Below are 12,457 nucleotides of genomic sequence, written 5' to 3' on the forward strand. Positions count from 1 at the left end.
ACTATGAACGGAAGCTAGCAATCCGGACCGTATTGAAAAGGTTCCTGAGACACAGCATGGAAGAGTCACAATATTCAGAAACGAGATCCAAGAATGAAGAAGGGGTATAATTACGGAATGAATACGAGCTGTGGCTAATACCCAAGGCATAAAAGAAGCATTTTCTACGGGATCCCGAAACCACCAGCCACCCCGACCTAATTCATGATGAGCCCACCAACTTCCTGGCATGATGCCCACGGTTAAAAACCACCGACATGTCAAGATCCAAATTCGAATCTGTTCCTGGTCCTGGTCAGATACCACTGTGTTCGCGCCGGCGCTCCAACAAAGAGGCGAAGTAGTGGTATCTTTCTGTTCATTACGAACGACACGCTTCGCCTGCTCCCCCCCCGTGTCCACTAGCGCTCCTGTCCAGAGCGAAGAGAAGGCGAAAAAGCGCCGCCAAAGCAGCATGAGCAGGCTTCTATTGCTACGCAACAAGAGAGCTGGATAGCATTTTGCGACCACATGTTTGAATTTTTTGGTAAAAAGCTCGCTTGTTATACGGGATCCGACGCATCCAGCAGAGCGAAGCAGCGTTCCCTTCTTTTCGGCGGCATCCTTCCGCATTGGCGGCGAGTGGAGTGCCACAATCCCATTCATCATTTTTGATCTACATAATCCAAATCCCATAGCACTGGCGACGTCTCCGGCATAAATGCAAGGAGGATGTATAGCTGATATAGGATCTTGTGGAACAGGATTTGATTCTGCAAGCGGTTCGGTACGAACGAAGAAATTTCGAACAAAAGGATCGGAACTCGCTGATAGGAAAGGAGAGAAAAACAAAGCAATGCCAAGAGCTCCGTCAATCCGCTGTTCATCGATAGACGAAGCTCTCTCTTTATCATCTCGTGCCAGATGCAACAAAGGATGAGTCCTTCTTTTTCCTTCTCGCGAACCACGGGAGCGCCTAGCACCCAGAGGAGCTAAGCTAATTTTCCTTTCAGGGTAAAGCGGCGCATAAAAAAGGGCTGGCCCGTCAAACGTCCGGTTCCTTCGCGAACGAAGTTCAGAATCAACAAGGGTTCGTAGAACGAAGGGAGTGTACAACTGGGGCGCAGCCCCACTTTTTTGTTCGTAACGAGGGAGAGATAGAATGGAGTTCTTCACGAAGTTCGAGACAAAGTAATACAAAACTTCTCTATGGCCTCCTCGTTTTGAGACATTATGGCTTTGGGGTCGACCCCGGTAACAAAGAAGGAATCCATAAAAACGTGGGATCCGACACCATGATAAAATACTACCCTCATGATTAGACCATGTCCCTGAGATTTGATAAAAGAAAGGTGCATTAGCGGTTAATACGTTGTAATTGGATAAGTTATTAGGAATATGACGGAACGAAAGACCAAGGAAAGAAAGAAGAATGCACCAAAATGCAGGTGCTGCACCAAACGCTGGTGGTTGTTTCTTGTTGTAAGTGAATGCAACGAAAAGACCCGGAAATAACGATAAATGAAAGAATTCATAAATTATTGACATTTCGTGCTGTGCTCATTTCAAAATTTCTGCTTTGTCCCATCATCCGGTAACCACAGGACAGGATGATCCACAAGAAAGGTGGCAGGATTCGAACCTATGGCCGGCCCGCCCCTGACCTGCTGGGTTGGGTGGCCGGGTTAGCACCCCTCGTCGCCCCTGTACCCGAAACAGATGCGCTGCGCTACCCAGCGCGTAACCTTGTCTCCCCTACTCCTCTTCTGGTTATGCCATTACCAATCGCGGGTAACCCCCGGGCCGCCCCTGACCTAATAAGATAAGAACGATTATCCTTATTACCAAACAGCGATAGTTTCACGATCCCGACCAGCAACTTGTTGGGAGTAGGGGCATCCAAGCTTGCCCAACCTAGACATTGTAACTGAAAGTCCTGCCTACTTGTAGGCTTAGGGTAGTCCTCGAAAACCTTCTTCTTTTACTGGCTTGGGAAAGACCCGTAGGCTATGGATCCCACTAATGGAATGGGACTATAACCATACTTCCATGGTCTAGGTTCAAGGACAATCAAGATGGAGGCTTGGAGTATCTAAGGCTTCATGGACCCCATTTTTAGGGCTTTGAAGGACGGACTCGCTAGTGTCCCAAGGATTGACCGGTGACACTACTAACTGAATTGCCCTAATATATGTTTTTTTCCACAGGACTGAATCCATAGAAACCTTGGCTTAGTGCCATTACTGTAAGCGGCGGATGATTGGTATGCAGGATCGGTTGCAACGGTTTCACATGAATGTGAATCAAGAGATTGGCTTGAATTGAAAGGCTTTCCAACTAGCCATTGTACCTGAGATTGCGATAAGTCCTTCTTCTTTTGAGCTTGTTCTTGGTCCCGAGGGAAATGGGGTGACAAAGAGCAGCTTGCTTCTCCAATTGGATCATTGCTCGACTCGATGGGTAACTTCTAGTGGTTTGCCGGGGAAGCTCTTGTTTTTCTTTCAGGAGTTGGTTGGTGGCATGGACACCTAGCCTTTTCTTATTTTTAGTATTTGTTTGCTGGCACAGGTAGTAGATTCATTCTCCACTCCAGCAGTAGCAGATGTAGAATCTGAAAGGTGGGATTCCCGGTTGATTGGATGCTTCCGTTAGAGCTTCTTCCCCTCCTGTCATTTAAGGGCACCTAGCTTACAATCACTAGTGAAAGAGTGCCAATTGACCCAACTAGCGAATCTGTTTACAACCATTCCATCTTTTTCATTTCCGTGAATACCGCTCGAAAGCAGTCATTTTTCGGCTTGATAGCACTAGCACGATCCATCCATCTCCCTCCGGAGAGTGAGTAAGAGGTGGAAGGACTGTCGATAGCAGGTAGGGTAAACGGATATGGATGATAGTTGGGATCCCAGGTAGGAGAGCCAGCCATACATAGAAGACAAGGAAATCCCCTCTCTTCCTCCTTCCGTACCTCTTATGGACAAACCCTTCTTTGTACCTTCCTTTCAATCCAACGAAGGAATGCCGGAATACCATGAATCAGACTAAGGGAAGATCGATCACACCCTCAAAACCAATAACCATCGCTTACTGCCCTTTCACTTTGAAGTCTTATCCGGGTTCTTCCCTGTCCAGAGCCAAGCATCAAAGGAAGGATATCACCCTACGGTCTTGCTAGTTCTTCTTCAGCAGGTAAGTGAGCGGGCGGTGCAGCCTTAATCCTTAAGCCCTTGCTTGCTCCTTCAGCCTTGGAGCACCGCTTAATTGATGATAATGCCACCACCTTGCAACTAAGAGATGGGTAAAGTCATTATGTGAAGAGAGAGGGCTACTCTACTACGGAGTCTCTCACCCAAGAGTGGCATTAGTTACCCCAAAGGAAGTTGCTGAAGTCCCTACTTCAGTTCTTAGGTGACCTAATTACCTACTTCTGCCGGCGCTCAAAAGGGAGAGAGTCGTTCCAAGGCCTGTGGATCAGGTCCCGGGTTCAACCATACTGCGAATTCTCAAATGTTGGGTAAAGAGGAGCGCCCCACGTCGCTCTCACCATCTTCTTTGTTCTCTTTGCGCGCTTCACTTTATCTAAACTAAAAAGGGGTGAGTACGATATCTTTATAACAAAGGGAGTCCCGGTTCAATTCAATGATTTTTTACTTAGTTGCTCCCACAGATAGAATAACCCCATCATTGGGATGCCAGACGATGGGTTAAGCTCCTAAGATCGATGAAAGCTTTTATTTGAGGGTCGATAAGGATTTCAATTTCCCCTATAAGAGGATCCCTTGCGTGCTATGTCTACGGGTCTCTCAAATACAAGAAAATTAGATCAAGCAGGAACCCAGCACGGGAGTCTTATACTTTTCGACTTGGGAGATTGCATAAGGAGAGCACCCTTCTTCTACCTCGGTGATTGAAAGGGTTTGGGATCAACACGAAGGCTATTTTACGCACTGCTGAGTGTAAGCATCGACATTTGATAGAGGTCAGTCGGGCCCCGGCCTTATTATTTTAAAAGTCAAGCAGGTATACCTGCTAAATATTGGCTTGAAGCTCTCCATTTTTGCAGTCTATGCCATGAAGAAGTTGCCAAGCCGTACAATTGGATATAGGTATAGGTATAGGGATATTTTGACTATATTTGGCTCCTTGCCTTTCCCAGTCAAGTAGTCCACCATCCCCATACTTTTTTATTGACAAGAGTGCAGACCGCAAGAGAATTGCTTCCATCGAGCTAGTAGTTATCTGAAGCGAAGGAATCTCATTCAAGGCTCCAAGACCCCTGACTCTGACTACTGTGTGAAACTTGGCTAACCTCCGACATAGTTCTAGACCAGTCTAAACTACTCCAAACAGAAGGATAAAGAAAATCACCACAACGCAACAAAAAAAGGCCTCTTCTCTTTATTACCCTAGCCTCTAGTGAGTTAGAGACAAGGACTATTCCCACTAATGAAATGAATCATCCAAAAGGAAGTACATAAATCCCTTTAGGATAAGGAATTACCGGTATGGGATGCGGAATAACCATATGAACCGTATTCCTCTCCTGCTTGACTCTAACAAGGGAATCCCCGCATCAAAGCCTTCTTGTTTACCGATCTGCGTAAAAGCTTTATGTTTGAGTACTGGCCTTCCTCTCGCTCTTCTTAAACTACCCGTCCGATCGCTTTCAGGAAAGGAGCATTGCCTAATATGTTATGTGGATTTGCCGAGATGCCCAACATTCCTGACTGATGGTCTTCCCAAAGATGTACTTTCGGTGTCAAGAAAAGATCCTGCTAAAACCAGAATCGGGGGATCCGCTCAATGGTCTATTTTAGATACCGTGCCCAATTCTAAGAAATGGAAGAAGTTGCTTGACCTTATCCTTGTGACCTACGAGCCAAGAATGAATAAAGAAAAAAAGAAAGGAGACCAAGATGGGCACACTCACTTCAGGTACGCAGTAACTTGCTCGGGACAATGGGAAATTAGTCTCATAGTTGCCTGTTTAGATTCCCGATTATTAGTAAGGCAAGCGGTAAACGTTCTATGCTAAGGCCGATTTCGCTACTGAAATTCCAGAGTATAGGCTACTCAATGAGAAGGAGACCTGCATAACCTTGTAATTGCCATTACAACTCTACTGTAACAGAAGTCGAAAGGATAAAAGAAAGATACCCGGGCATGAGAAAGTAAGACTGAGGAACAGACGTATAAACAGAACAGCCAGATAGCGGGAAGAAAAGATAAGCTCCAATGGACATTAGAATAAGAATACGCGGGCTTTCCCGCTTGAGTCGAGGAGGCTTGTTTCCGTACCCAGAACCGGTTAGTCCTTACCAACTGAAAGAACTAGTCTTGATGCCGAAAATCCCATCTTTTTTTGTAATTAAAGTGAACCTATAACTTTCTACCTTAGTGCCGCTGTTGGAACTGCAGATTCTTTATGACTGGACGGGTACGACCTCTTGCTTCTCAATGTCATGGAATGGATAGGTGATGTTTCCAACCGGGAAAGACGAAAAAGAAAAAAGAAATGAAATAAGAGCGGGTGAAGGAGTTCAGTTAGAGATCTGTTTCTAGACCTTGAAGTCACTTCCGGGATTAGCTTGATTTGGGCTAGGAAATCCTTTGATTTGTAGCATATTACGTGAAACCTATACTCTTCTGGTTAGTTTCTTCCGCATCCTCACCATCTAATTCAAACTCATTTCCGACTGCTGCAACCTTTGCCGGGCGGGAAAGAAGAAGGAATTGAATCCAAACCCCTAACTCGAGAAAAATTATTCATCTGCACCTGAGACAAGTAACGGATATCCCACTCCGGTAAGCTAGCAAATAATATAGAAGATTCGAATTTTTTAAAGTTCTTTTTAAAACTCAGAAAGTTCTCTTCGATTCGAGTCGAGTGCATAAGCCGCTTTCCCTTTAGGAATCTTGTCTCAAGCCATTGATCTTAGCTTTGGCCCTCTCTGGAAAGGAAAATCTGAAAGCTTCCCTATTTTTTCTGCCTCTCCAGTTCAACAACTGGATTCTTTCTTCTGGTTTACCAAGATCTTAGTCATTTCACCTCTGTACTTTGATTAAGAGTTCAAAAGGCAAGGATTAGGTTTTTTTTGTGAATAGGTCCCTTAAACTAACCTATCCATGGGATAAACCCTCTGAGTTTCTTTCCTAGTCCTGATTGAAAGAAAAGATTTGTGAGATCGATAGAGACAACGAGGCCAAGGGAAGAGAGCCATTCTTTCTAAGAGAACGGGAATACGGAATGGACCGACAGATAGAGACAAAAGAGCAACTACAGTAGCGACAGATTCCTCCTCTACCCTCTTCTGCTCCTTCGATGAACTCGGCTATTGCTGAAAGTTCACTTCAATAAATAAGACTGTGAAAGACTTCTCGATTCACTAGCACAGCGCTTCTTCCGCTTTTTTCTGACCTTGAGTTGAGGAAACTGGCTAGGACAAACTCTCCTTCATTCAAATGAAAGGATGGGAAATGAAAAAGGAATAGAAGTAGGCAAAGAAGCTCTTAGCAAGAAGGAAAGGCTTCCAGTTGCTATTGAATCCGGAATAAGGCAATCCTTATTAGAATATGCCAACATAAGCATAAGACAGCAAAGTGGATGCATCGAAGAATGCCCTCTTAGAAGGAAGAATTGGATGTGCGCAGAGGATTCATCTTTCAACAGCATTTCCGACATTCACCATCAAAAGGAGGATCTGACACTAGCACTAGGATCTGTCTATGCTTGGACTGATTGGACGAGCATCCGCTTTTCGACATACCGAGACTTCTTATTCCTCAGCGAGCCTGATTCCGCATGGGCAACAAGGAAAGGCAATGAAATTGTTTAGATATCCCCGTCAAAGCAAGGAGCTGTTAGCTATATGTCTGCCTCTTCGGGACAGTTAACTTCTTTTCTTTTTCCAGCCTTTGAGGGGAGCCTCGCCTCATAGTATAGGGTAGTTGGAATGTCTTTGCAATAAGAGTGGAGAATCAGCTGTTATAGGCTGCAATAAATAATATATTAGGAATCTCTGTCTCTATGTCATCAAACGGTTTGATCAATTGAATTCTAAGAGCAGGGGGCATCCATAGTAGGAAGAGGACAAGGAAGTGATTGATCGGAGTTTGCCAGGCCAGGAGTTGAAGAAGGAGCTAGCATTTCTTCAGTGATCAATCTCGTTCCAACAATTGTTCTGACTCGTTTAGGTCAACTCGTCAATCCGTATCTAATAGCCGCCGAAAGCCAAAGCTTCACTCCAGGTCGAAATCACTGCCTTTCGATCAATCCTTTAGATTCTGATGGCATCAACATGACATTAGACTTTTTCCTTAGAGAAGCGGGTGAAAGGCGGCAGGCAAAGCCATAAGAGAGAGTCCTTCTTCCACGAATAGCGATTCCTATTCTGATAGCTAGGAGAGAAGAAGAGGGGCAACCTATATAAAGATTAAGGCGGATATTCTCTGCTGTTCTTGATGTCTATGAAAGTGTCTTCTCTTTGTAGTTTGGAGAGCAGGATGGCACAATGGGAGGTTCAGGAATCAAAGCCTTTGCCTTTCTCCTTGTTGTTAACTGTAGGGTAGTCGAAGATTTGTAGAATGCGTTAGAAGGCATTAAGGGTTATAAAGGAGAAAGCGGACTCACTTCACGAGCTGTAAGCCCAGGGAAGCTCTTTCACCTTCTTAATAGATCAACTAACCTGGACCCCGTAGCTCACCTTTCAGTCGAGGAAGTCGGATCTACTATATATATAGTCTATCCTTCCCACCACCCGCCTTTCTGGCAATATCTCCGCAAGAGCTTCTCCCTATTAGATATATATTCCTATAGAAAGAAGCTAATCCTGATACAAGATCCGAGCATGCGGGTCCTTTGGCTGGCTCTTTAGGATGGTTTAGCTATAGGAGACCGAGGTAGCCGTTGTTCCATCATCAAGGGCAAGTCTTCCTCATGGAAAGAGCATGAGCGTAGAACAAGGATGAATCCATAGAAAGAAGCCAAGATAAGATAAACTCAGAGCATAACAGAGTGCAAACCCACTCGAGAGAGCCTAAGAAAGAGCTGAAAAGAGGCAGCCCTAGTGAAGACCTTTCATGGATGCCTACTCAACAAATTCTTAGAGTTCCCACTATCGGCTAAGCGGAAGGAAGTGAAGAAAGAAAAACGGACTGGACCAGCGGGAAAGGGTGATCGATCATAAGGAAGGCTTACGTCTTCATCTCTTGCTTCCAAGTGAGAGTCAGGAGGAAGAAAAAGACCAAGCAAGGGTTAAGATTCGTTCTCACAGAGAATTAGGGAGAAGAAGACCGTAGGACTCTGAAGTCAGGGATATGAGGCTCGGTCTACAGGCCTTACGTCAAAGCCCGGGAACAGATGGGAAGTGCACCAACGCTCGGATATGAATTGGAACCCCCTCCGAAATTCGGTTCATACTCAAATAGATTCCCAATCCCATTCCACAATCTACGCTACGGGTCAGGGAGGCTAACCATATGAGGAGCCCCACCACTAGGACTTGTTCAAGCAACAAGTTGGTATGGCCCATTTCATACCTAATCCCATGGACATATCTGATCATTGAATGGGGGCCCTCCACAGGGATAGATACCCGAGTTAGGTATCAGTCCCACCTACCGATCATTAGTACAACGACCTGTCATATCATATACCCCAGACGGCCTGATCAGATGTTTCGGTACCAATGCAGTTAGTCTAATGCATTCTGGACTGGATATGGCCCACCTATCTTTCGAGGTCACTAGTTTACACTTTCACCAACCTTTCCCATATCCGTTTTTTATGAGCAAGGGATAAAGGCCAGACAGTAATCAAGCTACTTACAATTGGATAGTACCCCTTCCATCGGAGGACTGGGTGGAGAGTGACAAATATGAGAAAAGCCTACTTACTAGCCTCCGTGAGAGGATACCACTTTGGTAGATGCTAGGGATTGGTGAGTTAGGGCAGCGAGGGATGGTGTGACATGTCTGGTCATCGCATCGATGAGAACGATGGCCGATGATATCCGAGGAGATTAGGCACCGTCGGCTTTTTTTACCTCAAAGTAAACTCGTGCTTTTCGTCGTCCTTCCCTATCTAGAGCTGGAACTTGACTAGAAAAAGACTTTTTTTGATCCCATACTGACTTGTCTTCCTGTTGGTGGTTGTGAAAGTTCAGATTTCGAGCTTAAACAGCGGAGAAGCGGATAACCTTCTATTTTTTGGGGAGTCTTTCAGGATCGATTCAAAAGGCCAGTGAAAGTACGCGGACGGATAAATCCAACAAAACCACACCGTACCGGGCCAGTAGACCTTCTTTCTCTTCTCTGAAAGGCTGTCTCCTGCCCCCAACTAGCGAGCGGCTATAACCGATGGGCGCATGGCGACCACTACTCTACCCGAAAACTAGGGTTAAGTGGGGAACCTTCTCATCGTGTTAAGCTTGCGAGCCTGTCTGTAATAGGCCCAAGCGTCTCTTGTGCTTAATCTCGAGTCTATTCCAGTGAGAAGCTTCGCAATACCCTAACACTCCATAGGCGAAAGAAATCAATAAGGATAGATATATAGATTACGCACATAGTGGTCTGGGCATTGATTTCATGTAGTGCGTACCACCGGCGGAAAGTGATTCGCTTAACACACTTGTTCGCTTGAATACAGTAGGTAGGGAAGGACAGGATATTCCTCGTCGGTTCTATTCGGTGGTGGTGGCTTAGCTTTGAATTTCTTTCCACTCATTTTGGCTTTTTCCTTTTCTTATTCATGCTTGCTCCACTAGCCTCAAACTCCATTCCAATTTCGAATCGACCCATTAATTAGAGAAAGAAGGCTTTTCTGCTTAGCAGAACCCGATTCTCCGCTCAAAACATCTGATCTTCCGACTTAAACAACCGATTCCATTTCTATCCTTTTTTTTCTATGATCAATTCAATAAAGACTTCCTTCTCAACTGACAACCCCACCCGATGGGCCTGTTCATCAGCGATATTCTTTGTAGGGCTTTCGGCTGCCTTCCTTTATTTTTGGGCTAAGGCTAGCTTTCCTAAGTAAGTTCCAGAGTGCATGAGTGAATCTTGATCTGTATTCAAGGTATGCCCTTTCTAGTTCTGTTAGAATATTGACTTCGGTTAAGCTGAGGTTAGCGAAGTCAATCCTTTGCTTGGGTCCTAGGAGGTCGGAGATAAGAGCGCTGTGTTTAAGTCGTCTGGCCGTAATACTTTCTCTGCGCCAGTAAGAGTAAGAGCTTGAGAAGAAGGGAAAGAGGAAGAAGTATTCAAATAATTCACATCCTTTCCCGAAAGCTTGACTTTCTTCTTTCTTTATATACTTAATAAGACAATACTATAAAAAAAAGACTTGGACGAGATCAGATTGAGAACTATGAATAGTAGGAATAGTCTAAAGCAGTGGTTAACTAGAAGAAGAGTCAAAGACTTTTTCCTAGCCGCTGATGGAGACAATGTGGGACCTCGTGCTCAGCCGGTTGCTCTTTTAGATAAACCTCATTTCCGGAACATTGCCTCGGTAGAAGCAAACCCAACTAATACGCAAGCCCATCTCCCGATACAATCAAATCAAAGCAAAGCAAAAGTGCCTTGCGGCTGTCGCGCCTCTCTCTCTGTCTCTGTACCTTGTGTTTGTCCTTGTTGTTTAAGATTACTAGGGGTCTTTCTATTCCTTCCTCCGATCACAGACTTTGTTTGATCAAATTCCCCGGGGCTCCCCTCGAACTGATATCCAAAGATTCCCTGTAACAGGATGGTTTGAAATGATGGTTTATTACAGGTTCTGGTGACATGAATAGGATGAGCCGGAACATGGATAACGTAGTGGTTCGAGCCGGTCGAGAGTACGAGATTACTGACCGAAGACTCTTCCATTGAGATGGGCCGAAGCCCTGCTAGCGAAGGAATGCATCCAACAGTGTTCTGTCTCATTGGTCCTCTCATGCCATAATTTGCTCATAAATCCACTTTGTTCTCCCGGAAATAACTTTCATTATAATACATGACTTATGTGACTTCGATCTGATACCTCTCGATTCAGATAGGAAATGCGCATTTGTCTCATTTTGACTCTCCCCATCTCGAATTCTACTAATTGGATATGGGACTGGTTGTGAAGGGAAGCTTTGTGGGAGAAAGGAGGAAAAGGTCAGGCTAGTCAAGGCTTTACTCAAACATATGGGATAGATTAAGAGGAAGCCTTTGCCCCGGTAGCCAAGATGAAGTCTGTTCGTCTCCTGCTCTCTATTGCTGCGAATCGAGATTGGCCTCTGTTCCAATTAGATGTTCAAAATGCCTTCCTGAACGGGGACCTCAAGGAATAAGTTTACATGAGTCCTCCACCCGGTTGTGTAAGGGGGGGGGGAGAACAAGAGAGGTCAACTGGAGTGGAAGCCAAACGACGGGGCCGATAATCTGTGATCGATCCGAAGAACCACTGCCAGATACGATTCTGCTCCCCCTTCGTACTACCAATGCGATTCTTGCCCGGCTTTCTTTCGGCTTAAGAAGGCTGCGGTGAGAATGAGGATCACTTCGGAACTCTAGGAAAATGGGCGTTTTAGGGCGGGATCTAAAAGTTCTCCAACGTGTTGCGGAGCCTTCGGCCGTGAGAGGGTCTGTCTTTTGGCTTCCTCAGGGCCGTGTGAAGCTTAGCTTGCTTTAGCAGCCACGTGATGATTCAAGATTCGTGGTAGGCGTAGGAGCTGGGCGAAGCGGTAGCGAAGCTCAGGTGGTGATGCAAGTGCGCGGTGAGCGTAGTAGCCCCCTCGGGCATGCTCTTTGTACAACCAAGCGAAGAGCTAGTGAGGGCCGGAAATATCGTATGTAGTGTAGAATCGGATCTGACTTTACTAGGATTGGAACAAGCGAGGAACGAGTGACCACAAGCTCCGCTTAAGCGCTCGACATTTAGCTTAAAACATGTTCATCATGTGGCCGAGCGAAGCGCACCTGCGTGAAGCAGCCTAGCATCACTTTAGATAGGAGCAGAATGGATGACTTACAACTGAAAGTTCTTCGGATCGATATATCGTACGACGTAATGGAGATCTTGGTCTAGGTCCGGTGGTTCGCAGAATTCGGGACCTAACGATGTTCGATTCGTCACATGAACGGGAGCGGACGATTCCCTCGTCTCTCCCTTTTTCGGGGAATGGCTGCAATCACAAGCAAGTGATTGAATGAGTGGGGGGAAAGCACATGCGGGATAAGCAGGTCTTTCAGGAGACGGTCTAGAAAGAAAAGAGAACTCTCAACAAGCTGGAACTAATCAAGATCAATAGGAAGAGGAGTTAGCTAGAAATTCATTTTTTGACAAAGTTCATGCCACGACGATCTATATGGAAGGGCTGTTTTGTTGATGCATTCCTGTTGAAGTTGAAAAAGAGACAAACACTCATGTTTCAGCTCCCGGATCTGCTTGGATTCTCGTAGAATAAGAGGAGCCGTCTTAGGAAATGACTGAACTTAAAAGACAGATGCCACC

The 12,457-nt window shown here is 45.5% G+C and overlaps 1 protein-coding gene across 1 annotated transcript; it reads left to right on the forward strand.

Moving 5' to 3' along the window:
* The first annotated feature begins 700 nt into the window (after positions 1–700).
* Positions 701–919, forward strand: LOC146874762 (uncharacterized). Its single transcript, XM_085669632.1, has one exon. It carries the CDS (start codon positions 701–703, stop codon positions 917–919), a length of 219 nt encoding a protein of 72 aa, XP_085525758.1.
* Positions 920–12,457: the final 11,538 nt, after the last annotated feature.

The sequence above is a fragment of the Vigna unguiculata genome, unplaced genomic scaffold (assembly GCF_037176805.1).
Source record: "Vigna unguiculata cultivar grain cowpea cultivar isolate G323 ecotype 2 unplaced genomic scaffold, ASM3717680v1 ptg000241l, whole genome shotgun sequence".
In the NCBI taxonomy this organism is placed as follows: Eukaryota; Viridiplantae; Streptophyta; class Magnoliopsida; order Fabales; family Fabaceae; genus Vigna; species Vigna unguiculata.